The 27306-nt window shown below is 41.9% G+C and overlaps 1 protein-coding gene across 12 annotated transcripts in view; it reads right to left on the reverse strand.

Moving 5' to 3' along the window:
• FSTL4 (follistatin like 4) overlaps positions 1–27306 on the reverse strand; it is a 366635-nt gene that overhangs the window by 150466 nt on the left and 188863 nt on the right. Inside the window, exon 1 of one of the 12 annotated variants that reach the window (XM_085591245.1) lies at positions 16722–20926. The exons of the other annotated variants lie outside the window; for them this stretch is intronic. Coding sequence (XP_085447371.1) covers positions 16722–16803 — 82 coding nt within the window. The 5' untranslated portion in view covers positions 16804–20926. Of the gene's footprint in view, positions 1–16721; positions 20927–27306 lie in introns of those variants that run through there. 12 annotated transcript variants of the gene reach the window in all.

Here is a 27306-nt window from a genome sequence, read left to right on the forward strand (position 1 = left end):
ACATTCAGAAAGCAATTCTGAAACCCTATGCTGCTCCAGCCACAAAACTCAGCAAAGTGCCCTAAGTGTCAGCACTCAGCTCCTGTGCACATTTAGAGTCCAGCTCTCACCCTGGGAGCCAGAAGCTCCCACCCAGAGGCAGAATATCCTCCAGGCTAAAATTCACACAGGTTTCAAGGAAAGCACACACAAGCAACTGTTGAGAGCTTTTGAAAAAATAACCCCCAAGAAAGACAATTACTGAAAGGAATGTTACTGAATATCACTGAAGGGAATGAAATGGGAAAACACCAGTCATCATAAAAGGGACCATTAGTATCTGTTCCTACACTCGGAGTAATGACATATAGTGAAAAATAACATTCTACTACTTTTAAGAATCCACTGGATATGATATTCTGAATATTACGGTGCTCTTTGATACTATTAAAAGGGTAAGGAAGCTGCCCTTGCGCTATAACATTTTCTGCTTATGGAGTTTCCTCACTTAAATAGAACATTACTAAAATTCACACAGGATGGGGCACTTCCAAACAAGCCACTACTCAGAGCAATAATTAGCCTTACACTCAATGAAGAGACTTTCAGGAAATTAGATCATTCTATGCTAATTGGAGTTCCAATTTGAGCATTAGAAAGGGAAATTGCAAAAGGCACAATTATACCAGGACCAAGCCTTGCCTTGTGCAAAAACCCACTGCCAGCCTTGCAGAGCCTTCCAACATCCAGAGACCCTGGCTGCCCTGGAGCCAGGGACTCGGCCTAGACCAACAAGAAGGTTTGGAAACAAATCCCTTTTCTCTACATTTACCACATGCAGGTTCGGCTCCTGGAAAGGTTTTGTTGTATGCCAGCTCTCAGAGGATGTTCAAGTGCAAGCCCTACTTCAGATATGCTGCAGCACCCAGTGAAACACATCCTACAGCAACTGGGGTGCCACAACATCTTCTAAGGTACACCCAGGGCTTTTCCCTTCAAAGATTTTTTCCAGCAGCCAAACAGCTCAACGTAGGAGCACAGACCAGATCTCATCCAGCTCTTTAGCACGCGTAAAAGAGATGTGAGAAGCATCAGTACCAGCTACTTCAATCTCATTTTATCATCTTAAATTCCCTGCTAACATCAACACAGCCCATGTCTGCCCAGCATTTCATGCCCATGCAAAATGTCCCAATGTTGAAGCTTCAGTTCATCTCCTTGTGGTCAAGGGGTTAAAAGCATGTGCACAGAGACAAGCAAGAGTTTCTAACAAAACCCCGTTTTCCCTGGTCCCCATTAAGCCTTTGTTTTTATCACAGTAAATCTGAAAGGGAAAAAAGTCTGTTATTGGAGGATTAACTATTTGACTCAATAACTCATTAAAATTCCTCCAACTTGGCAAGCTAAGAAATATTGACTTTTCCTGACTTGTAATAAACTAGAAGGTCAAAGCATCTCTGAGCAGTGCAAAAAGTGCATCTCATGGAAGGAGTATCTGACTATTCTTTAGCAATTGTTCCAGAATTTTTGCAAATTATCCTCAGAAATGCAAATTTTGTGACCTTAGGGAGACCTCACTGTAAAGGTCATATTATTTATCAGTGCCTGCTGTAAATCAGAGCAGCCCAAAGGATGAGGACTTGAGGAAGCTCTGATCCAGCATGCTCTTCCTCCTCTCAGCAGCAGGACCTGCATCAGTACAGGCACTTCTATTTTCCATCACAATGTGCTTCAAATGGCATGTTTTGGAGACTATTGCTGATATTAAAGTTATTTTAAAAAATCAAGATTCAGCAGCTATTATTGTCTATATAAATGTAATTCGGGTACAACTAGAGCAAAGACCTTTGGGGGCTGCCTTCATCACTAAAAATTGATCTCTCAGAGCTTGCACCAGCCAAGGACTGTGTTATGCATCTCACTGAAGGTTATTGCTGCCTCCTCATTCAAGGTACTGCTCTGATTTAATGCACCAGGTCACATCTGAGCAGGTGACAGCTGCACCCTGCCCTGAGAGCAGCAAAAATCCTCAAAGACCCTCAAGTATTTTTAGCATTTTGATTTTTAATATAAAATTGGTAAAACTGAAGACAAACATTTTTATTAGAATGGAATTTTAAAGTTTTTCAATGATACAAAGATTTGTTAAATAACCAGCTTATAAAAAATATAAAATACTTAATCTTTCCTCCATCTATCCCAGTTACTATGGAAAAACCCCAGAAACCCTGGCTATATTTATGCCTTATTCATTTTGTTCAGTGTTCAATTTATTCTGTGTTCTCAGACAGACAACTCCTGGTTAAACAGCTCAGTTTGGTAAGGGGAGAAGAAATACACCCTGCAAGCAGCTGGAAAGGAAATATTCAAGTATTCTGGAATCCTGACGTGCTTCTCCTTGTCCAAGTCCACTCTGAAATCCGTGTGCCTGCAGGCAGAGTGCTCACATCAGTTACCTTTGCCAGAACCTCACTATGTTGACAGCAGCTCTTTAATTCAATTACTATTTGCAAAATCCTTTGAGGAAGCTGTACCAATGGACCCCTGCCCAGCAAGGACAGCAGCAGGGGGTGAAACAGAAAAGAGCAAATGGAGAGGAAAGGAAATGTCTGACTGCACAAGCATGGCTGACTTTATCCAAGGAACTAATTCATCTGGAGCAGCACCATGAACCACGGAAAGGGACTTGCCCTGATTGCATCAAGGTGGATTCCACAGGAAGGACACATGCCTTCCACCATTTTTTGGGAACTGTTACAAGCGACTGAATTCCTCACCCAGGAAAGGTAATCAAGTGAACCTACCAACTATCTGCACAAAGTATTTATGAGCCCCACTGTACTGCATGGTAAAGGCATAATTTATTCCATTTATTTGTTGCAAATAAAGTAATTTACATCTCGCAAAACAAGACACTCTTCAACACTAATTAACTATGCTCACCATGGCTAGAGTCTGAGGTGTTACACTGCATTAAGGCCAGAAGGATGGGCAGAGGAAGCTCAGTCTCCTACACCTATGAACACACTTGACTTCTCAGATTAGATCCTGGTTGCCCCTGAGAAATTTGGAATTCCAGTTGAAAACCAACAAGAGTTTGGTGCAGGCAGAAAATAACTGAGCGCAGGAATTTCATAAGGCTGGTTAACAGGCTGCTTGCATCTCAAATCAAGACTTTAATGAGGAAATTAAGATGTTCCTGCCACATTGGAGAATGCACATCCTCTAAGTGCATTAATTCTTAAAGACAGGGACCTCATCTACCTTTGCACACCACTTAATGTGTTAGAGATCAAACTAAGGCACACATGCTGTTTTTTTCTTCTCTCCCAAATACAATCCTATTCCTTACTTCCTCAAACCTCCCAAAGGAAGGTGAGTTGAGGACAAGCAGTGGTTTCACTTAGGACCAACCAGACAAACCCATTACAGAAAGCAAACCCAAAAACCTAACAGCTCTATCATATCACTGCTCATAAAAAGTGGCTTATACACAGCAGAAATGTAAATTATTACATTTATATGTTAAAAGGAAGTTTGCCCTCAAGTAACAGTGAGCTCCAGCAGGCAGCTGGGTATCCAGGTTTATTGCTGAAGGAAGAAGTTTAGATATTACATCAGAACTAGGGCTAAAACTAGGAACTTTAATTATATATTACTGAAACTGGAAGCTTCTATACCACATCCTTCCAAGGAAATGATGCACCTTCCAAATGTTGTATTAATATAAAAATAAAATCCAACCCTCTGTGACAGTGATACACACAGATGTATAGCTCAAGTGTGTATTTACACACATCCATTCACACACAGATTATACACAACCACACACTTCCCATGTACTTCCCCTTGCCACAACTCATTTTTGCTGATGACACAAAGTCAGATGCTGCAGCACAGCTCCCTAAAGCTTCCTTACCCAGCACATCTTTAGTAGATTCTTAAGAAACTCATTGTTGGAAGCAACCAAAGTTGAGCTACATACAGAGCCTGGGTTATGATCTGCACACAAATTATGTGCTGCACCTGTCCTTACTGCCACAATACAATAAGAAAGGAAACAACACAGGAATGTCATAATAGTCTGCTCTAAGAGTTCCTGGGTTTTTCATTGTGTGCCTGACATGAGAGTGGAGAGGCAGAGAAGCCATGGCAAATCACCTGGGCAAGGCAACAGCCATTTCATTGTCCCTGTTACAATCCTAATGTTGCTAAAATTTATTTATTTTTATAAACCAAAAATGGTGACTTGTCCTGGAGAATAGCACTGAAAATAAGAGGTGTTTCAAGCATATGACCTGCTATAGGTACAGACTATTTTCTTTCAAGATCCATGAGACAACTCTGTGTGTTCGTACACATCTTGGAGCAGGATGGAGAGGGACACATCAGCCTTGGAAGAGAAGGCCAGAAAATCAATAATTTTCACCAGTTTAGATTCTCTACATGAAGCAAAAGGCAGAATAATATGGACAGCCACCTCAGAACAAAAGATAGCAGACTTCCCAGATAGTCCTGTTGTTTCAGGAGGATTCACAGAGTTTAAAAAACAAAACTGACCCAAAAGGAAAGGAAAATAGACTCTGGAAAAGGGGGTTGTGACAGTTGCACCAAGGACACCAGAATGAAGGGAACTGCTGAATCTGCACCTGCAGTTTAATACCAAATAAAAACAAATTGTAATTGCTCAACAGAAGCTCAATAACAGCAAGCAGTTACCCTGCAAACAACACCAAGGAAGCACTCAATACTACAGAAAAATGTTCTGTATCAATTTTTACATCTGAAAATGGGAATTAATATTACTTTCTGTACCTGTCAGAACTCTGAAAATCATTGGAGGTCATACCATGAAAAGGCATTTGAAAACCAGAAGTAACTATGCTATTCTTAGTGTGATTAGCCTAATTTTGTCCCATTTCAAATGCATCTAACCACTGTGAGATCAAAAGCTTAATCAAATATTATTTTTGGATGATATTGTGATCTGTGAGGGACTAACAGGAAAAAAGAGACAAAAGACACAGAGATGAAAAGACCCAAACTATGTAAAGCATATACGGAGATTACTGAGGAAGAAACACCAACACAGGTATGAGACCATATATTTTTAGACCCTTGCCATGAAACTTCACTGTGCATAATTTTCCCGATTGTTCTCTTCTCAAAAGAGCTGACAAAAGGCAATTAATAAAATTGCTCTTAAATATTTATCTAAATTTATCTTTGATAGGTACTGCACACTGAAGGCTATTTTATTACAATACTCCTATGCAGCAAGTACAGACACAAAGATAAATTTGTGCAGTTCCCATTGGCATCACTCCTCTCCTTACATTTGTGAGCTGCTTAGCAGGTCCCTACAACCAGCTGGACAAGAGACAGCACAATGTTAGCAGAAGATTAATATATTCCCTGCATTTACCAGAAGGATTAAATGTTTGAGGCCAGGCTGAACACCATCTAGAGCAACCTGGTCTAGTGGAAGGTATATCTGGCCACAGCAGAGGAGTTGGAAAAATATGAGCTTTTAAGTCCCTTCCAACTCGGTCCATTTAATGATTCTGTGATTTAATTCAGTGTTTCCTTGGGCATTCATTTTGCCAGTGCTGTGAGAAACCCAGTGAAGCAGAGTAGCAACGTGCATACGCACGTGCATGTGTACACACACATGTATTTTATTTGATTGTGGCTTTAATTTTCTCAGTATTCCACAGCCAGAAAAAAAAAAAAAGCTGAAAATTTCAGTCTCAGATCTGGAGGGAATAGATCATATTAATACTTTGGCTCCTTTGGCAAAACTCCATATCAGAATAACAGATTCTTCTGAAGGAAGGCAATGAAATTCCTATGGGTCGCTGCTCAAAATCAGTCTTGCTGCCTTTAATCTTGCTCATGAATCTTGTGTCTGTCCTGTTTCTTCACTCTCAGTACAAGCCTGGCTCCCTTTCCTTGTTTTCAGTGGGCTTTTATCCTTTGTGTCATGTATCTTTCTGCTATTCCTTCAGTAAAATCTTTGTGGCAGAGACTAGGGGGGAGGTTACAATCCAATAATAAAATAACTACAGATTACTTGCCTGTTTTCATGTCGACTCCTCCAATTACATTACCAGTGGAGCTCCTGGAGGGAATCTGAACACCCTGGATATTTCCCAGCTTTTAACCCTTAAATCTGTCCATGGATGTTACCTTTGGCTCCCTGCTCCCTTCTCCTCCTGGACACACAACCCAAGGCTCTTCCCTCACAAGGTGCTCACACCTCCCCCTGGTTCCTCCACCATCACCATGAACCCAAAAACCTTTGCACAGCTGCTCCCAAAGCTCCTTGGAACCAGGCAGAAATTTCTGACTTCCACCTATTTTTCAACATCTAATCCTAAAATTTTCACAATTTGGAGGAGGGTGAAATCGATAAACCAAGTGTACTGGGACATGCTGCAGTGGCAGAGAACACACTTGGCCATCACTTACAACACCTATGCAAAAAAATCTTGCAATATTACCAATTGGTCAAAACCAAAAGACACCCTGTTCCCATCTGAGGAGTGTTCAGTCTCACAGAAATCTCTTATTTTTCTATTTTTTGACTCATTGCTTTGCAATAAGACCATTTATCAGAAAATAAATCAATTTGTTTACTGCATGCCTATTTTCCCCTTATATATGCACAAATGCAATGTTATTTCAGAATGGATAGAAAGACTTTTCCAGTTTCCTATTTATTTTCTCATTCAGACATCAGTTTATAAAGCTCATTGAAGCCAAACAACAGAAGCAGAAAGACACATCATCATTGTGGTAACAAAACAAAAACAAAAACAAAAACAAAAACAACATTCTGATTATTTTTAATTGGAAGAGATAAGCTTTTATAATTAATACCCATTCAGTTTCCTTATTATGTTACTCTTGAATTCAGCTCTATGTAAATTTAAAAATCATCTGACTTGCACCAAACTGTTCAAATGCTGCTGCAAGAGGTTTCATCATGACAAGTTAGAATCCTCCATCAGTGTCACCACACTGTCAGCACTTCCAGAAGCATTTCCTTTTCTTTTCTTTAAGAGGTGCATGTCACACAGCTTCAACATTACATTACAAATGAAGTCATGTTCTTGATGAACATCTTTAAAGCTTTGTTTAAACACAACCCAAAGATGTCTAAGAGGTGGAAACAACAGGAAACGATGGAGGGTCAGCAGAAGGTACAATCTAAATATAGAGTAATTAAACCACAGGATCACAGAATGGTTTGGGTTGGAACAGACCTTAAAGCTCATCTCATTCTAACCTCTGGCCATGGCCAGGGAGGGACACCTTCCACTATCCCAGGTTGCTCCAAACCCCATCCAACCTGGCCTTGAACACTTCCAGGGATGAGGCAGACACACCTTCTCTGGGCAACCTGTGCCAGGCCTCAGCACACTCACAAGGAAGAATTTTTTCCTAATATCTAATCTAAATCTGCCCTCCTTGTCTGATCCCCTCACTGGAGATAAGGAAGACCATTCATGCCATGAAGGGGAAAAAATATTTAGGATGATATTATCAAAGAACAACTTAGCTCGATCTATTGAGAAAATATCTTTTCCTGTCCCTTCCTTCTCCTGCCCCTTAGTCCCATGCAGATTAATTTTCAAGGGTAAAAGCTTCCAGATGGAATCAATCAATAGTTGCATCTATGTACAACTTGCAACACTTCTCTCATTTACTACTACACATAAAGGAAGGCAGACGGCTCTGTGTGAAAATTAGGGACTGGATTAATTTTGTGAATCTGAGAACTGATGCTTTTCTATATAAGTTAACATTCCCTGGAAATAAAAGGGGGAAAAATATGAGAGCTATTAAGCTGCAATGGGATTTGTGTTAGTGCAGGTGTTTTGTGTATGGGTGTTTTTTTCTCCTGGGTAAAGCCAAACTTGTATTTGACTCATAGACATTTTTCTTGATTGAGGAGCAGCCCTAGCAACAGGATTAGTGCCCTTCCTGCATCACACCTAAATCAGCATAAACCTCCAGCTTGAAACTGTTGATGCTGCACAGTGTTTTTTCACATTCTTTTCCCCAAGACACTTCATTTATGTTTTCCCAACTGGATGCCTTAGAGCCTCATAGATTATGAGTGCAGGAGTGTTACCACAAAGTACGAGCGTGAAGCAGAAGCCAAACAGGTCCATTATGGGGAGAATTACAATCACACAAACACTGAAGAAAGGTGTGCTATATCTGCAGAAGAAGCAAGGATATCCTCCTATAAAATAGCTTTCCTACAATCATAGAAGGGTTTGGGTTGAAAGGGATCTTAAAGATCATCTTGTTTCAATCCCCCTGGTGTGGGCAGGGACACCTTCCACCAGACCAGGTTGCTCCAAGCCCCTTCCAACCTGGCTTTGAACACTTCCAGGGATATGGAAAGCAGACATGTGAGGGACATTGCTGGCAGCATGTGCAGGACTGCATCCCACCTTGGGATTGCCTTTAAAAATTAGTAAGAGCAGGATGTGTCTTTAAAATGTTCTCTACATACATTATGTAGTGCTCATCTGTTAAGGTTCAGAAAAACTCAGGAACAAAACACATTTAAATGATAGAAAGTCCAAACAAACCAAACATCTTCCAGTGGGACAGTTCTGAAGACAAATGTACATATTGCACTGAGACTGCAGATAACCAACCCTGGGATTAACCCAGCTCTGCTCAATGGTGGCATCTGCTCAGCAGCTCAAAGGTTGGGCTCACGTCATTGCTCAAGCCAAGCCATGGAGCACAAGCTGCACTCAGATGTGTGCATGGCCAGGCAGAGCAAGTTGCTTTTAATTGCCATGTTACCAATATATATCTATAAAAATGCAAGCATCCCCCCAGATTCCTGACTCCAGATGTGCCCCAGCAGCTGCCTTTGCTCTAGCACAAGAGACTGCAATCCAAGCAAGACACAAGCTTTAATTCAGAGCTGGTCAGTGAGGGTGAGCAGGAAATGCTCCAGGAGCTTGAAGCCAGACTGAAACATCCCTACAGCCCAACACCAATCAATAGCAATTTGCAATCCCCTTTCCCATTCTCTGTTATCCTTAATGAACTCCTATTCCAAGACTAAGAAATAAAAAACACTATTTTTAAAAGCAAAAGCATGCAGGTCTTCTGCGTGTAGTGCCAATTTTGTAATTCTCCACTTGTTTAATTTTCTATTTCTTGTCTAAGCCAGGACACCTGTATTTTGTGGACACACCACTTTGTTTATCTCCCTCTGAAGCCAATGTTAATACATGGAAACCTTCATCTCATATAGGATAAAGCCCTTGAGTCTATCAGTAAGTGCCTGCCAGACCTAACAGCCATTGTTAATACCCAGGCTTTTGAGGCTCTGTCCCCAGGGCAAACCTATTTCTCAGCCCCTCCCTGAGGATTTCACTTTTGCATCAATTATGGAAATTACTCTGTCTGTGATTAAAGATTTATCTCCTCTGAATAATGACATTTCAAGATCTCTTCCAACTCTTGAGGTAAATAACCCCAGTACTTTTCCCTGTGCTCTTCTACAAAGGAGGACAGCAGAATTAATGTCATTTCTCCTGCATTACAAACCTTTTACGCTTTCTGTATTTGTTCTGTGCTGAAGGAAGCATTTTAAAGTGCATTTACCTGATGGAAGAGTTATCGGCTACTGAAACTACTGAAAGGATAACATAGCAAGATGAAAAAAAACTACTAAAAAGCTATTTTAAAAGTGAAAAGCCTTTAAACTTCATATAAGGTTAAAACTGGCTCTGAAGGTAGAGTGCAGAAATGGAGCATTAGCACCAAAATGCTAAGATTAGCTGCTTTTCGTTTTTATTGTGAGGAGTAGAATATATCACTGGTTTCTCAGGTTGAGACTCACAATCTAAAGAGAAAAATTCAGAAGAGATAAAAAATAGACAAAAATCCATAACTAATTAAGGGTTTATGCAATGGTGGTATTTTTGTTTTAGATGGTTTTAATTTAATCTGAATTTTCGTAATTTGTAAGGCTGGGCATCTGGTTTGGGAAATTGCCCAGGATAGCAGAGCCCCTTCCCTTCACCCCACAATGAGCTTTTTCCCCTCTCTGGCATCAGTGCTGGTCCACAGCCATGCAAAGAGTCCATCCAGGATTCATCCTGCTGCCAGACAAAGACAGCAGCCTGCATTAAGGGTGTGGGAGCCCTCCTCAGTTACCCACACCAGGAAAGCATGGGGAGAGCTAGATCTGAAAGGGTGGTTATAAAATAAGAGTACATGTATTCACTCCCTTCCCTTTGAAAGTGCTCTGTACACAGAATAAAAACAAGCAACAACTGATAAAATCAACTGAACACTGTTTCCCTCTGAATACAAAGGCACCAAATGAAAACAAGAGGGTCACATTTAATAGCAGAAGAGGAAAAGCTTGAGATAAAAAGCTGGAATAAGCAGCAATCATCAGTCATCAACATCAGAGTATATTGGGCAAAGGCAGCATTATGGGGGCTTTTATTCTTTTAAGAAAGGGAGCAGAACAAAAGGCATTTTGGTGCCGTGCATGTTGTGGGGCTGATCCACACGGATATGGCACAACTGCAGCGAGAGGAGCACAAGGTGAGCACGGACCCAGGGAGCTCAAAGCAGTGGTTACATCTGAACACAGCTGAGATGAATGCCAGAATGCCATGAAAGCCCCAGGAAACCAGGGGCACCAGTTTAAAGCAGAGACTGAGATGCCCAGCACGAGCCAAGAACAGGAAGGCACCATATTTTGGATAGACTGGAAATGGATTTTCTACTACCTTATACTTCTAGCTCATTCCCTGTTGCCTTAGAAAAATGAAGTAAATTTCATTGCAAAATGGGGGACAATTCAAGAAACTCCCTGGTCTGTCACTGCCACTTGTCCTTTGGATCAGCACACAAGAGTTCTTGGGCAGCTTGGAGGGAACAAGGCAATGATGAAACAGATCAAAAGAAAGAGGCAGCATTTACACCGATCTTTTTGGATGATTGACGAAAAAGGAAAAGAAGCAGTGAGAGTCACTCTATTTTACTCTACAGGAGTAAAGGCAATAAATAGATAAATACAAATAGTAAATATGAACATCCTTAGGCAAGGACACAACTCTTTTCCATAAGCACATAGAGCTCAGGTGATGAATTATCAGCAGAGAGGCAGCTGGTACTGCCCTTTGACAAGGCACCCAGGTCCCCCCAGTCTGCAGACCCCATCCAGGACCCACCAATGCCTCCCCACCAGCCTGGCATGCTGGAATATTCTGTAGCTCAGCACAGCAATACAGGAGCCTAAAGCTTGCAAAGGAAATACAGAACAGCACGACAGGGATGACTGGAAATGCCTGGGGGGAAAAAGTTCACTTCCAAAAACATTTGCTTTAGAGGCAGAAATTGTGTTTGATCCCCTCCAGCCTGGCTCTTCCCATCACACCATGACTTGGAAAGGGCTGACAGTCCCTGCCAGTGGCTGGGCAGCGTGTCCCTGTGTGTGGCTCCATCAGATCCACTGCAGCACAAAACTGCATCAACCCATTCACAACAGAACCTCACACCCAGCAGCCAAAACCCAGCTGGCATTTTGTGCTCACAGTAAATAGGATTACTGGCAGCAATGAAAAGTGAAGTCCTCTGCTGAACAACACACTGGGGATGGCAGCTGCTTTCCAGTCTTAGATTGCAAATACCACCTTGCCAAAGCTTTCTGTACTAATGGGGCCTATTTTCTCTACAGGAAAGGAAAAGGCAGGAGAGAACTCAATTTTTATGCTTCTGAGTCTCCTATTGATGTGCATGTGTTCAACTGCTCCTGCTCCCATTAACACCCAGCATGGGAGATTCAAACAACTTTAGAGCTGCTACATCTGGGCTTGTCCATGAGATAGAGCTCATGTTTTTAAAAAAAGCAAAAAAAAAAAAGGCAAAAAAGGTATTATTTGAAAATTTTCTCTACTAAATAACATATCACAGCTTTGACTTTAAAACCTGCATTTTTTCAATGGAAGTATTTGTCTCTAGCTAAAAGACAAACCAGAGCTGCCAACTATTCACGTTCATAATCCTCACTGACACCAATGGGAGCTGCATTTGCAGAGCAGGTCCCCACAGGGATCCTGGAGGGTGATTTACTGCTCCAACACGACCCTCAGGCACTAAGTGGCTGCTTCCAGGTTACTCAGGTGGAAGAACATGCAGAGCGCCCATTTTGGAGGAAAAAAGGTCTGAGACTGTCAATAAATAAAAAAACCCCTCGGGTCTCCCAGTGAAATGGAGTGAATGACCAGCTGGCAAGGAGGGGAAAGGGGAAGAAAAAAGAAAACAAGAAACAGGCAAATTGATCTTTGTGTGATGGCAGGACTGATCCTGAACTGCAATCAAGTTTCTCGAAGTTCACATTTGCCTCAACAATGCCCTCTTTAGTGGCCAAAACATATAGAACAATTAAAATTTGCAGCATCCCTTCCCACGTAAACATCCCTCCGTTAGAAAGAGGGCTCAGATTCTCAGGAATGGAGTTTAGGAATGATAAGAACAACCATTTATCTTGGATTTTTTAATGTGAAAACCCAATGCGTGTCCCTGATCAGTAAGGAAAGGCACAACCTGGGACAGGGGCTCAGTGTCCCCAGGCTGGCACAGGCAGCTTTGTGACTTGAATTCCCTTATAAGAGCAGAGCTGCAGGACTCCAAAAGCTGTCCAAAACTTCTCCCACTGGATTTGTTACACACAGTTGTACTGGCAATTCCAACTGATTTTATATTGAAATATTGCTGTGGGATTGGATACCATTGTGTGAGGTGCAGATGTATTTAATATGACCAGTAGCAAACACAGAGCTATTAAACAGAGGGGTGGGAATATGAAAGAATCATAATATTCTTAAAGCAAATATTGCATTTTGGAAGGAAAACCAAGGATCTTCTTTCTTCTCTTCTTGGGCATCTCTCCTAGCACAGCTATTCCACATGTGCAAACTTAAAAAAAAAAAACAACCTGAAAGTCTTGGAAGGCATATATTGGGATACAAAAAAACAAGAAAAATCTGCTAACACCTTGCTTTGTACCAGAGGGTCCAAAGGGAGTCCACAGCAGGGACATGGTAGAATGCATTAAATCTCAATTAGATCATAGCACACAACAAAGCACGGAACACTCTCATCCTATTTGCTCACCCAAGGATTAAGGGATTTTCCTCTGAGAGTTTTGTGCTAGCAAAGCGTCTTGGGGACCACACAGCTCTTGGCAGGGAAGAACAGGCACCTCTCTCTCCTGTCTTAGTGAACTGCACCCATTCAATGGTCTCATAACAGCATTTTACACACGTGTGTCAGTGAGAGACTGCAGCTGTGAACAGACATGGTTTAATACTTTGGAAGTGCTTCCACAGTACTTTTGGTAAATATATCTTACTGGTGACTGAATATAACCAAAATGTCAAAAATAAAAGTGTGGAAAGAAAGAAAGAAAAAAAAGAAAACAGAAGAATAAGGAAAATATGGAAGGAAATAAAACTTCGATGGCATACTTTAGATTTTAAACATTACTGTAATAAGGTAATGTTCTGGCCACTTTTAAAGCAATGATTTAGGCAACATTATGAAGTCATTATTTGTAAATGTGTTAATTATACAATACTTACTATTAATAAGACCTCATAATTATGCCTGTAAACAGTATTACAGGATTATAAATGCAATATTGGTCATCCAAATGCCCTCAGAAGCCTGATGTGCAGCAATGGGCAGCAGAGCAGGGAGCAGCATCCAGCCCAACTTCCCACTGGCCGATCCTGCTGCACAAGCTTCTACAGCAGCACCTTGTTCTGCAGGAGGATTCATTTGGTCACATTAAATAATTTTACATTCAATCCCCATCTCCTGTGAGCTAAACTAAGATTTGCTTCCATATGGCTTCACAAGCCTAAAGACTTTTCCTATGAAATCACAGAATCATTTAGGTGGGAAAAGCCTGCAAGGCCACTGAGTCCAACTGCTCCCCCAGCACTGCCAAGTCCACCACTCCACATCTCCAAGTGCCACATCCACGTGTTTTAAATCCCTCCAGGGATGGGGACTCCACCACTGGGCAGCCTGTTCCCTGACAGTGCTATGGATTTTCCTGTAGCAAAACATGCCCCAACACCTGACTACACTAATTTCTTCCATTTCCACACCTCTGAGCTCTGCTGCCTCCACTCCAAGCAAGACTCAAGTCTAACATCACCCAGCATTGGGCATTTTGAGTGCTATCAGCAAGGACAGGCTTCACCCAATGCAAACAGTGTGCACTTTCCTCCTAAAGATCAGTTAATGAAGTGCAACACTTCAGAGCTGTTTGATGAAAGTGCTAAGGCTTGTAAAATCAATATACCAGGGAGTGAAGCTTTCTTCATATTTAAGCAAGAAAAAAAAAAGTCTTAAATTTTATGTTGAATCCAGATGCAGCAACGAGAGTGCAGACATCCTGTTTATAGCTGCCTCATATAATTTACAAACACCTGCTGTTAGTACACCTTAAAACACACATTATTCAATAAATGCTGCAGAAATTATCTTAAAAGCAGTAGTTCCTTGACTTGCTTCTACAAAAGTTCTACAATATCCACACACAGCACTGACACCTTTCAAAAAGTTTTTTTTTTGCTGAGGAGCAGTACCAATAGTCAAAACTGCAGCAAGGCCAGCAGCTTGGCAGGTCCCCATCACCTTTGGAGTGTGCTGCTTTAATTTGCTCCAGGCAAACCCATTCCCTACCCACAGAAGAGCATTCAGTCAATGAAGAGAATAGTTTGATGAATGCACTCCACTGCTACACATTTGGGCTGGAAAACTTCAAAGCATGGCAATCATAATATTTTCATTACAGACAGGAGCTATTATCCCTCCCCACAATGAAGCCTGGAAGACAGGCTCTAATCCCCACAACAGAGGGCTCTCTTGAAAGAGAACATCACACTGGCTTTCAAAAACCCACCAGGCACGTGGAGTTCACAGCTCTGAAACCTCCCATCCTTGGCGGGTCAAACCTGGCATCAAAGAACCCACCCTGCCCCAAAATAGCTCCAAGTTTCAGATGGTAAGGGTACAAGCTATGTGGTCATAGCCCAAATTATGTTACACATCCCCTGACTGCACACACTGAGATTATGACTGCTCAGCGCACTCCGCACACACACAGTCACAAGGGAACACTAAAAGCAAATTCTGGCCCTGTCTATCATCCATAATTCAAGAGAAATCAGGGTTAAAAAAAGTGCATGAGCAATTGACATAATTTATATGCTGCAAGTGGGAGAGTTGGCAGTCTCTAGCATCATAAAGTTTAAATAATGGTAGTTTAACATCAGATGTACCCACAGCTGTATTGCCATTAGCTCCATTACGCCATGGAGCAACTGCCTCCTGTGCTGGGTACCCCCACCTTGTCCCACCAACAGCTTGCTTCACACAGGATTTCACCAGGAATGATCAGTCATGCACAAACCACTCGGTACTAACAGCAGGAAAAAGGGAAAAAAAAAATCATCAACAAAACCAACACACCTTGAAAGGTTTAGTGATGCAGTTGGTATTGAAAGGTACCTTTAAAATGAAAGGAGGAAAGAAAGGAAAAAAGTATTCAGCAGTGGCAACAAGTTTTGGAGATGCTGTTGCAAATTTTGATCAATATCATGACATTTATCATTTCAGGATATAATTTCTTCTTATTGTATACTAACAAAAAATATTCTTTACCCAAGGGATTATCAAATTAATTCAGCGTGTGTGCATGCTGACGGGTATGAATTGATCATTCAATCTAAACCAGTTGATATTTATTATGGAAACAATAGAAAGCTGGAACAGTGACTGCTTTGTCCCACCATTCTCAGGTTCACCCATGACATACTGTTTTCAGTGGAAAACTGAACTCACAGAAATGAGGGATCCCATGAGGGTCAGGCATTGGGAATGAGGCTGCCAAAAGTCCCACCTGAAAATTAACTTTTTCAGCCAATCCATTCTCTGTCTCATCAGTCTCTCTGCAATTGGCAGTCTCTATGAAGTGGTATAATATAACTTATATGCTATCCACAAATGTAGAATTGAACTGAGGGAATGCATGACCTGGAAAGTCCAAGCCCAGCCTACAGTCTGGCCACAGTTCCGTTATTCAGAAAAACTCTTTTCAATAGAAGAATTTTGCAGAAATCAAATGAGAATTTGAAGATAGAAATCCCTGAAGTAAAAGGAGTTAATGAAAAATCACCTGATTTCACAGCACCCTGAAATTATCAGGATACCATCACCACTTTAATACCTCTCTTCTGCAGTTAGTGCTGTAATACCAGAGTTTCAGGGAGGTTTTTTGATTCCTTATTGTTGTGCTCAGCTGACAAGTCTGGCTAAGCTGTGCCAAAAAAAGGCATCAGCACAGAGCCTGAATCTTTGGTCCAAAAGTCTTTTTTTTACACCCCAAGTGCAGAGTCAGCACATCCGTGTCCATGGCACAAAGAGGAAGAGACACGTCCCAATTTAATCTTGAAACACAACCTGGTGAGCAGAAAGCAGTAAGAAAATTTGCTCCCTCCTCCTTCCCCTCTGATTCAGCTGACAACATCAGCAACAAAGTGGAGCAGGGTTGATGGCAAGAGGTAACAGCTGCTCCCTTCTGTCTCTCAGAGCACAATATAGAAGTTAGGCAGAAAGCTGAAGCCTCATATAAGAAAAACTCAAAAGACTCAATCTCTCCTTTTTACCTTCAGCAGCACCAGCACTTCTTAATTTCACTGCTTCCCAGGAGATGATTCTCCATCCCCAGGTGTGCTGAGCATGCTCCATATTATCTGAAGGAACAGGAAACCCTGAGTTATGGGGGCTCTTTTACCTATTTTTTTTTTTTTTCTTTTCTAGGTCATGATATTCTTATCTGAGCTTGCAGAGCGCATCATCCAGACAAACTGCTGTCTTTCTCCCCCAGTTGCACCCAGGAGCACACTTGCATGAGGAAAATAAAAGGTGCCCAAAATTTGAAATATGGTAGTGAGCATCCCTGTAATGCAGCCATGGGAACTGCCAGTAAAAAGCGCTTCACAGGGGATTTACAACATGGATTTTTCTGCTACATGAGTTGGGGAGAGAAATCTGCAAAGAAGGCAGATCATAATTTAAGTTTATTTATGATTTATTCCAGTAGCTGGAGAAGAATTTAAATAGGCATTTTTGGTGCTCCTTTGAACACCGGAACCACCACACACCCATGAAGCTCAGCAAAAGCCCTGGACTGTGCTACCCCTGACTAACAAAATGCAGTGTATGCAACCCTGCTGCCCCCTTACACTGACAGAGTGTTAAAATGCATAGCACATATGGAACTAGCAAAAATTTCAAGGAAATTAGTAAGATGAGTGACTTGATAAAATCCTTCTCTCTGAGCTAGGCAGCCTAAGGCTGAGTCATGAAAATATAGGGGAAAAAACCACCAAAATCCCATACTCCAACTTGAACATCCAAATAGAGGACTTCTGCAGCCTCCTTTAGGCACTAAAGGTTATGAAAGGCACTAAAGGTATGAAGGCTTTAAAACCTTCTTTAACTTGTTCTCTATTGAAGGATCCCATCAGCTTTTCCCAAGTCCTCTCACAGCCACGTGGAACAGCAGAGCAAAGGATGCTCACTACCCACAGCAGCTGATGGTGCTGCAGTGATCCCAGCAGGCTCTTCAAAGGCTGTGGATGGTACAGTCACCCAAAACCATGCCCAGGAGAGAACAAGGCATCCCTGCAACAGAAGCACTTCTCACTGATCTGGGGAAAGTCCTTCATTACAATTACAAATCCGAATTATTCCACAAAGTATTCTGATGTCACTTGGATGTGCCCCCATCATGAGCCAGGCTCTGCTTCTCCTGGTTGAGGAGTACAAGGGAGCACAGCCCAGGCTACACAGCTGCTCCTCCAACAGCTGGGAGCCTCCAGCCCCAGGCTTATTTGGGGTTTGTATTTAAGGGGGAGCAAGAATTAATGCTTTCCAGCACACACAACCTATTTCTGGCTTTTTGCCACCATAAGGAGCAGGCATTGTCTGTCCCTTGGAGCAGGCAACAAATACACATCTGACCTTCCCATGCCACACATTTTGGGTGAGCACCAGCCCTTGCAGGGGATCCGGGACCCCCATTCACTCTGCACACCTGAAAAAGTCCTGCTGGGTCAAGCCAGCCATGAGACCACACAAATTGTCTCACCAGTGGCACCTCCAGAGCCTGTTCACCTGGCACACCCACCCCTGTCTGGTACATTGCCTCCTGCTCATGATTCCCAATCCTCTTCCATACTGTCTCAATGTGACCATGGAGAGGCACACCAAGGCAGCAACTCAAGGGAACAGAGAATTACCAGCACTGAAGGATCCCCACCTCCCACGAGCACCACCAGGTGTGATGCATCAGCAGGACTCATCCTTCCTTCGCCTCTTCCCACCACACCTGAGCCCCATCACACTCATCTGTCTGATCCAGGTCCCCAGGAGTCACACTGTAGGCAGGTTACATGGCAAAAAGGGGTTTTTTCCTTCAAATGAAGTACAAAAAAAAGGAAATTTTGGAACATTTTTCACTTTTTATTAAAAAAAAATGTATTAAAAAATTGGAGTTTTCAAATCCACAACATTTTAGCAATTCTACTCATGAAATCCTTCTTGCTAACACAGGTTGTCTGAGAACTGCCTTATGAAGGCTTTGCCTTCCTGATCCTTACAGTGCCTTTCCCATTTAGAACACCTGGAGATCACAGCCCTTCCACGAGCCCCAGCACAACTCCCTGCCCAGCAGAGCTCAGTGCTCAGGTACTGGCAGAAAGCAGCACCAGCAGTGCCTTCAAAGAGAGGGCAGAATTCTGGTTATTTATATAAGACTGTATTTAATACCTCTGCTCACCTTCACCTGCATTTTGCCCCACATACAAATCAAAATTTGCAATTTGTAAACTGTGGAATTTAATGACAGTGGAGTTAAAGCATGAATGTGGATAGCAGATTTAACACGTACCATGATGAATTATAGAATATCCTGCATTGAGAGGGACCCATGAGGATCACTGAGACCCAAGGGAAACTACCCCCTACCTATTTTTTTTTTTTTTCTGGAAGCATTACTGGGGTCCCTTAATAATAATTTCAGAATCCCATGGAAGTAGTGTGGGAGTATCACCATTAAGATCATGGAAACACAACTCCTGGTTGTATGTATTCCCCCCAGACTGCCAAGCTATATTTAAATCCCTTTCCTCAATCGAAAGGAACTTAACCAACCTGGAAAACAACAAATCAATGCTACTTGCCTTGTTTTTCATGTCTGACTCCACATTAATGCTGTGTCAGACACCATCAGCGTCAGAAAAGGCTGCACCAGCCTTTGCCAGAACTGTTGCATTTTCTCAATGAAAAAGGGAAATAGGTAAGAGGGATGAGACAATTATTAATTTCACAGCATCTTTTTTGTGTTATGCCTCCCCTGTGATTCGGGCAGTGCTCCTGCCCCTGGAAACAAGAACTGGGAGAGAAAAGCTGTGGCTGCTCTGCCCCTGGAAGTGTTCAAGGTCAGGTTAGATGTGGCTCAGAGCAACCTGGTCCAGAGGAAGGTGTCCCTGCCTGTGGCAGGGGGTTGGAACAAGAACATCTTTAAGGTTCCTTCCAGCCCAAACCATTCTATGTACCCACACAGAGAATAGGGATTTCCTTACAGCACAACTGGTGGATGAAGAATTAGTTTCCTCATCAGTGAAGATGATCCCAGTGGGAGACTCTGCTTTCTTCATCAGATCACGATGTTTCCAAGCAAATGTTGAGCCAAAACTCATCATTGTGCTGACAAAGAAAATTCTCCTAAGTTCAGCAGCTACTTCCCCATGGTCTTCACAAACCTGATAGCCTGTGGCACCTATTTGCCATTGTTTAATCAGCTCTGGTTAAAGAGTGAGACTTGATTGCAGCATTTTCAGGGTCAAGCTAACTAATTTCAGAAGAATACAACTGCACTTAAAAGGAAACATCAAAAAAAAACCCACCGACAATAAAAACATAGAGGGTTTATGCACATCCTTTCCTGATATGTTTAGTTGCATTTGAAACTGCTTCAATTGCAGATCTATACAGTTATATCAGCTGGTCACTGCTGGGCTCCCTGAGAATCCTGCAAGATGGAAGGACAAGTCAAAGTGTCACAGCCAAGAATTTCTAGACAGAAACAGCAGAAGCCATGTGAGTGGAATGATTTAATCCTTTGCTGCTTAAAACTAATTGGATATAGGAAGGGAGAAGATGCATACAGCTATATGCAAAGGGAGATGAGTATGGAAAGGCTTCAAAACAAGTGCATTTGGTAAGCTAATGTTATTCCAATGAAATTCAGAAAAGTCTGCAAAATTATTTTGTCTTCTCCAATAAACATTCAGTAGCATATAAGGAATAAAATTAATTCCTTCATACAAAAGATTATTTAAATACCTTCTATTACTAAAATTTTGTGCAACTAAGAATTTGTAGCAAAGATTGAGAAGAGTATTCACAGAAGCAGTGAACATTACTTATTTAGTAAAAATACAGTGGAGATTTGCAGACCAAGGTCCTCTATCACACCTAAATTGAAACATAAACCCATGGCAATGTATTCTCCCTGTTAGCTCTCCTAAAGCCCCAACCAGAGTACATTGCAGTAGTCTGTGGAGAGAGAAAGGAATGTCTCTTCAAATACAACAGAAACAGCTTTGCTGAAGGACAGGAGAGCTTATGGCTGTTTCCTGTGCATCACGGACATAAAGGATACTGATATTTAATAAATCTTAAGGACCAATAAAGAACAAAAATGATTATTTAAAAAACCCCTATGAGGCCTTTCAGAAAGCATAAATAAAATTCCAAGAGATTTTCAGAGATGTACAGCACATCAGCTTGGCTGTGCACTAAGGGGCCAGAAGCCAGAACCTCATCCCTGGGGCCCAGCACCCGAGCAAGGCTCAGGTCCTGCTCCTGCTGGACTCCCTCGCAGCACAGCCCCGGAGGAGCTGAGCCCTGCAGCAGCAGCTTCAGTGGTGCCACAGCAGCACACGCAGGGTCCCCGGCCTGGAAACGGTGCCAGGCTGAGCGAGGTCCCTGCAGGAGCACAGCCACGCTGGCAGCAGCTCTGCCAGGACCTCCTAACGCCCAGCTAACTCAGCTGGGAATGCAACCTGCACACGTGAAGCTTTAATCCTCTCCTTGAAGCTCTGCAGCCTAGTCAAATTACAACAATTTGCAGACTATCAAAGCCCTGCATCAGAGATGGATTATTAGAGGGATGAGACCAGCCATTTTAACAATTAATTTTGTGTGGCATTCTTTACTTCTGAATATTTGAGCAGTGCTATTTTTTCACCAGATATGCTTTTGCAGCCAAAAAAGTACTTGAGTGCATTACAGCATCTTTGTTCCTACGCAGTGCTGAACTTCTTTGAAATATTCAAAGTTCAACAGATTGATTTTGCTTCTGGCAAGAATCCCTGCATGTAGTTTTGCTGAGTGTGTAGACCTATGCTCTCAAAGAGCTACTTATCACCTACATGATCTATTTATGGAAGAATGGACAAATATCCATTAATATAGAGTTTAAGTCTAGAAGACAGAGCATAGTCAATATGGAGAAAAGAAATCAGAGTAAAGAGCAAGAAACTTTCTTTGATGTAGAATCCCAACTTCCACCGTCTTTGCTTTGCAATACTGCAGGAGCAAGAAGGATAAATGACAGAAGGGACAGGGGCACAAAATGCTAATATCCATTCACTTTGTTTTGTTTGTGGCTCGTTGTTTATTCATGGATTTCACATTAAGTTTACTTCTGGAAAATCATATAGGAATTTATCATCATTCCCGTCCAAAATGCCATGTAAATATTAACTACCCTTAATTGTGTGGCTGGTGTTAATGAACACTTTTGTTGATGCAAAGAAGTTTTTATATGCAGCCAAAGTGAACAAATCCTTCTAAATCCTTCACATTTTTATGTCCTATCATAAAAACTGTTAATTTGGGCTGTTGCAGAAGAAGATGGAGGAGCAAGACTCAGACAATAGCAAGGAGAGCTGATTTGATTTTTTGAGACAACAGACTTAACCTCCCAGCCTTGTGCATAAACATCTCATCAAAATTCAGTGCTTAATAGTAACTGGGTTCTTGGCACAGTGATGAGATTGGAAGTCATGATTTAAAACATTACAGGTGGACTGCTTCTCTCATCCTGAACTATTCTGGTGCCCAGACTTTGGGATTTTTTTCCATGTTGAAGCAAGAGAAAAACATTAATGACCAGAAGTAAACAGAAGCACTGCCCTTGCCAGCTGAGAGAACAGGTTTCCTCCATACCACATTTTCTACTAATGCTGTAAGACTCAGCTGTCTCTGAGGATGTGTTTTTTGCTTTCCAGTTCCACTATGCCCAGTGACAGTGGATGGCAGATGTCACATAATTGACACTGCTGGATCCTGACACTGCAAAGCAAGGGGGACACATTAAACCTTCTGCAGAAGGTGTGCACAGTTTCCCTGCTGGTTTTCTGGGAGAGATTCCCAAGGCTGAGCCCTCCCCACTCCCGAGGCTCAGTGCACAGCCAGACCTCCTGCAGCACAGGTCTCACTGGTCAGGTTCGTGTCAGCAACCTTGGTGCAAGGAAAGCACAGAGAGTGAGACCACAGCACTGAGTGCATTAACTTCCAGAAAGCAAAGAGTATCACAAAATAAACCTAACATCCTAATCATTCTTTTTAGTAAGATCTTTACAAGATAAATGATTGCTCTGGTTTTTCTCCTTAATAAAAATAGTGACATGAAGAGACATCAGTATTCATATTTATGATGCCTTAAACAGACCCTAAAGGTTTCCTGTCTTCAATTCAACTCAGCCTCTAATAACCTATTAGCATGAAAATGACAGCTGAGCCAATATAAGCTTAGGTGACTTTTCAAGATACAATTTCCTTCAAGTTGCAGAGAGACTCTTCACATCAAACCAAGCTATGAAAAAAACCAAGCTACCCCTTGAAGTGCTCCAGAACTTATCAAAATATTTGAATACTTTTCAAAACACATCTTGGCACTTTTCTCTGAATGTAATTAATACCTTTCTCTTTCAATTATACACATGGATGCACATACTGAAGTATTAAAAAAAAGGCTTTGGATGGGTTGTCCTTTTCAGAACTTGACGAACTTTACAGAACTCTCTTTGCTCTGTTCCTCTGTCCTATCTTGGCACCTCAGCCTTGTGTTTCTGTTGGTGGGACTTTTCCCTCTAGACAGCAGGAATGAATTGCAGCATAAGCACCTCTCCATCCTGGACTGGTCCTGGTGGCTCCTGATCACACCATGCCTTGGGTCCAGTTTCCAGCACAAATTCCTCAATTTCCTTGGGTCACATTTCCAGTTGGGTACTGCAGGTCCTCCCATCACAGCTTCATCTGCTCATCTCAGCTCACCTGATGCCGCTGCTCTTCATGAGGCAGGAGTGTTGGAAGCTGCCTGCATAGCTTTTTACTACGCTAGCATGTCTCCTTTATTAATTCTCACAATTTTGATGTAGTTGGTGTCAAAAAGAAGTTTTTCACAGCCCTATAGAAAGGTTCACAGTAGCAATAATTTGTGTATCTCCTGAAAGCTTTCTAAATAAACGACCCTGAAATGCTGATAGGTATGAAAGCTTCTCATTCCTGGCAGGCCTTGGTATTACTTCAGCAGTTGAACTAAAGACTTACAGAGCAGAACAGGTAACAGGTGACAAGACCAGAGAAAATAGCATCAAGCTGCACCAGGAGAAGTTTAGACTAGGCATTAGGAAAAATTTCTTCATGGAAAAGATTGTCAAGCATTGAAACAGATTGCACAGGGAAGTGGTAGAGTCACCATCTCCAGAAGTGTTCAGAAACATGTGGATATGGCACCTGGGGACATAGTTGAGTGGCGACCATGGTGGTGGTGCTGGGCTGATAATGGGACTTGATGATCTTAAAGGTCTTTTCCAATCTTCCAAGCTCATTCTATGAAAGCGATATAAACTTTTTCCACAACAATTAATTAGCACCATTGTGATTTACCATCCCTTTATTCCCCTGAACAGATGCATCAGATACATTCCTGAAGGAGTCATTTAAGCTACACAGGGCAGAGCCTGGCTTTGTTGCAGGGATTTTGGCAACTGCAGTCCCAGACCAGGAAGCTGAAGCTGCCTGAGCTGCAGCTCTGTGCCAGCACCATGAGCAGCACCTCAGCCAGACTTCCTGCCCTTTCATCCACCTTTCCCTGTCAAGGACATTAGCATTTTAATGCTAAACCAATATGTAGGTTAAGCCCCCAACTCATCATCAATCTCGGGCACCCCTAGGACAGCCACAGAGGAATCCACACCCTGGGCATGTTACTCGTCACCACCACAGCATTTCCTACAACACACACCCAAACATCCTCTGCACATGTTGCAGTTTGCTTTATCAATATCTTGATTATATGCTTGACTCTATTAATGCCCTAGAAAATGTCTATGTGCCAGCATCCTTACTTACTTGGAGAGATATTGCCATCTCTCAGGGAGAAGGAAGAGACTGTATGCATCACCAAACAGAACAAATGATACACTTTCAAGCCTGACACAATTCCTTCCAGCTCTTTGAATGCATTGCTAAATTAATTGCAATTTATTCTGTGATTTTCCATTTTGAATTTATAGTTAGATCCTCTGGGCCTACAAGGAATGATGCTATGTAGTTACCCAGTGAGAATGTTGGAATTCATGTCCTGAAGTTGCTTCATTAGTTTACTTCATGCTTTCCAAATGATCAAAGCAGATCTAAATTTTTCATTAAGAGGAAAATTGCACCTTTTGCATGGTAGAACAACTGGGTTAATTGCCAACATTAATATTATATTTGTTTCTCAAGAAGCCACCAAGAATTTTTATCATAACTTAATAAATATGAATCAAGTCATAGTCAACTGAGAGAAAGGAAAGCTGGGTACTTATACATATTACCAGTACTTTGGACCCGCTATTTCTGTTTTACATTTTGGGATGATTAACCACCTACCTCCAATAGCTCATTTTTGCACAGAATGGGAAATCTTAGAGCACTGCAAATACAGAAGATTTTATTGGTAAGAGGCTGTTACCCAGTTTACCATGTTCAGCTTTATGTTTTAGGGAAAAGAAACTACATCTTCCCTTGCAGCTATAAACATGTAGCATATCCTGAAGCCTTTAATGAAGCCTGAATATCTTCCTAGAATTTTCCTTATTAGTTCAGTAGCCTATGGGACACCACATTAATGTTTAGATTAGAAAAGACACTATAGCAAGCATCTGGCAAAGTTTCACAGACTGGATTTAAGCAGCATTCATTAAGAACATGACTCTAAACAAACCTTCCACTACAAACATGTACTGAATTTGAAATCTGGCCTTGGTGAGGTGATATCCATGGCTGCTTTCTGGCAAGTCAAAAGGAAGATGTGGATAGGGAAGAGAAGGATGCTTTGGCTCCACAAAACCCACAGTTTCAAGCTCAGATGGTTGGTACCAGTCAAAATTTGAGGGGTCTTAACCTGTGGAGTTTTAATCTGAACATGAATCAGCTCGGAAATGGGAGGGGAGCATCAGACAATGTGCTGATATAGCCCATTTCTTTGTGAACCGAGAACATCAAAATGATGCAGCAATCCCACTCCTACAGACACCCTCCTTCTCCCTTGGGCAGAAGTGACACATTACATCTAAAAAGGGAACTTTAATGAACAGAAGTGAACTTCTAATGAAGGCAGTATTGATAAAATGTCAAGAGCAACGTTGGGAGCAAGAGCTCTGCTCCCAACTCATTTAAATACACAAGGAGAGAGAAACAAGCAGTTACGCTTCTCAGCTTCCCCAGGGCTGTGGTACATCTTCCTCAGCCCAGGTCCAGGGGAATGGCAGGAAGGGAGTGCAGAAACAGGAATTAATAGCTGGGCACAAGATCTATCTGTGCTGCAGAGTATGCAAGGCTGCATGGGACAGTGCAGTGACCCTACACCCACATCGACGCCATCCCGGCAGCATCCTGCACTTTCTGTCTGAAACAAGAGAAAGAACAGAAAAGATGAGTCTGGTTCCCACAGAACAAGTAGAAATAATGGGAAAAGGGTGATAAAACCATGGGACTGCAGCAGCGCCACACTGCGTTATTCAAAGCTCCATTTACACCATTATAGATGAGGAAGTGCAGCAAGGGATCTTCACGCACTTCTATCAGAAAGTACACTGCAAGAGACAGGGCTTTTACTGGTCTCTGGCTTCATCTGTCTGTGCAGGGTACTTGGTGTTCCAACCTCAACTCCTTTCAACCTTGTTTTATGGAGAAAGTCCTCCAAAAGCACAAAGTCAGTACTTGCCAGCTTGGTATGCTGGTGGTTCTGACACCTCTCCCATGAAACCTAACTCACAGCATCTATTTTGTATGCAATAAGGAATTTTGACATGTTTGATGTACACAGCTCTGTAGATGGCATATGGGTTTCCTATTAATTGGGAACTGGTCTGGTTGGAAAAGGAGAAAAGAAACTTAAGCTTTGTTCCCACTGCGAAAGGCAGAGGTATTTGAGAGTCAGACTCATCAGCGTGCCCTGTGGTGATTCTGCAAAGCCACCATGACTGACTAGATCAACCTCAAAAACATAAAAAGACACAAAAAAGGAGGCGGGACTTACATAAAGGCAATGGAGTAGTTTTGCATTGTGGATGCAAGTATCAAACTCTACTGCAGCAAGGCAGAAGACTTGGGGCTTCCATCAGCCATTCCAAGTTAACGCCTCTAGCAGGAACTGCATCGTAAAACAAGGTTTCCTCTCTTGGAATAAGATCCTCATTTCTGGATCCAGCAGTTTCAAAACAAAACAGAAAAATGGAGCAGAACCATATTAGCAAATACTGGATCAATTAAAATGTATTTTGATGTTCTTACAGAAAATATCAAAAAGAGAAAAGCAGCAATCCTCAGAAAAAGATTTACTGGCATCATAACCATTTCACATCTGTGACAATAGACTCATTAATCCTTCCAATGCAAGCTGTATTTTCATTTTATGTAGTTGTGGGCATTAGCCAGGTTTCCTTATGGAAAACATTCTTCACTTGCTATGTTTTAACTGAAAGTAAGAAGGACAACAGTCCTGACAGAGGCTGAGCAAGGTACTATGGCACTTGGACATCCTTGAATCAGTCTGAAGGCATTTACAGAGGTATTGAAACATTTATTAAAAGGACATAGTTATAAATGTGTTTTGGAGTCTTAACT

Source organism: Lonchura striata, chromosome 13 (genome assembly GCF_050655825.1).
Source record: "Lonchura striata isolate lonStrDom1 chromosome 13, ASM5065582v1, whole genome shotgun sequence".
In the NCBI taxonomy this organism is placed as follows: domain Eukaryota; kingdom Metazoa; phylum Chordata; class Aves; order Passeriformes; family Estrildidae; genus Lonchura; species Lonchura striata.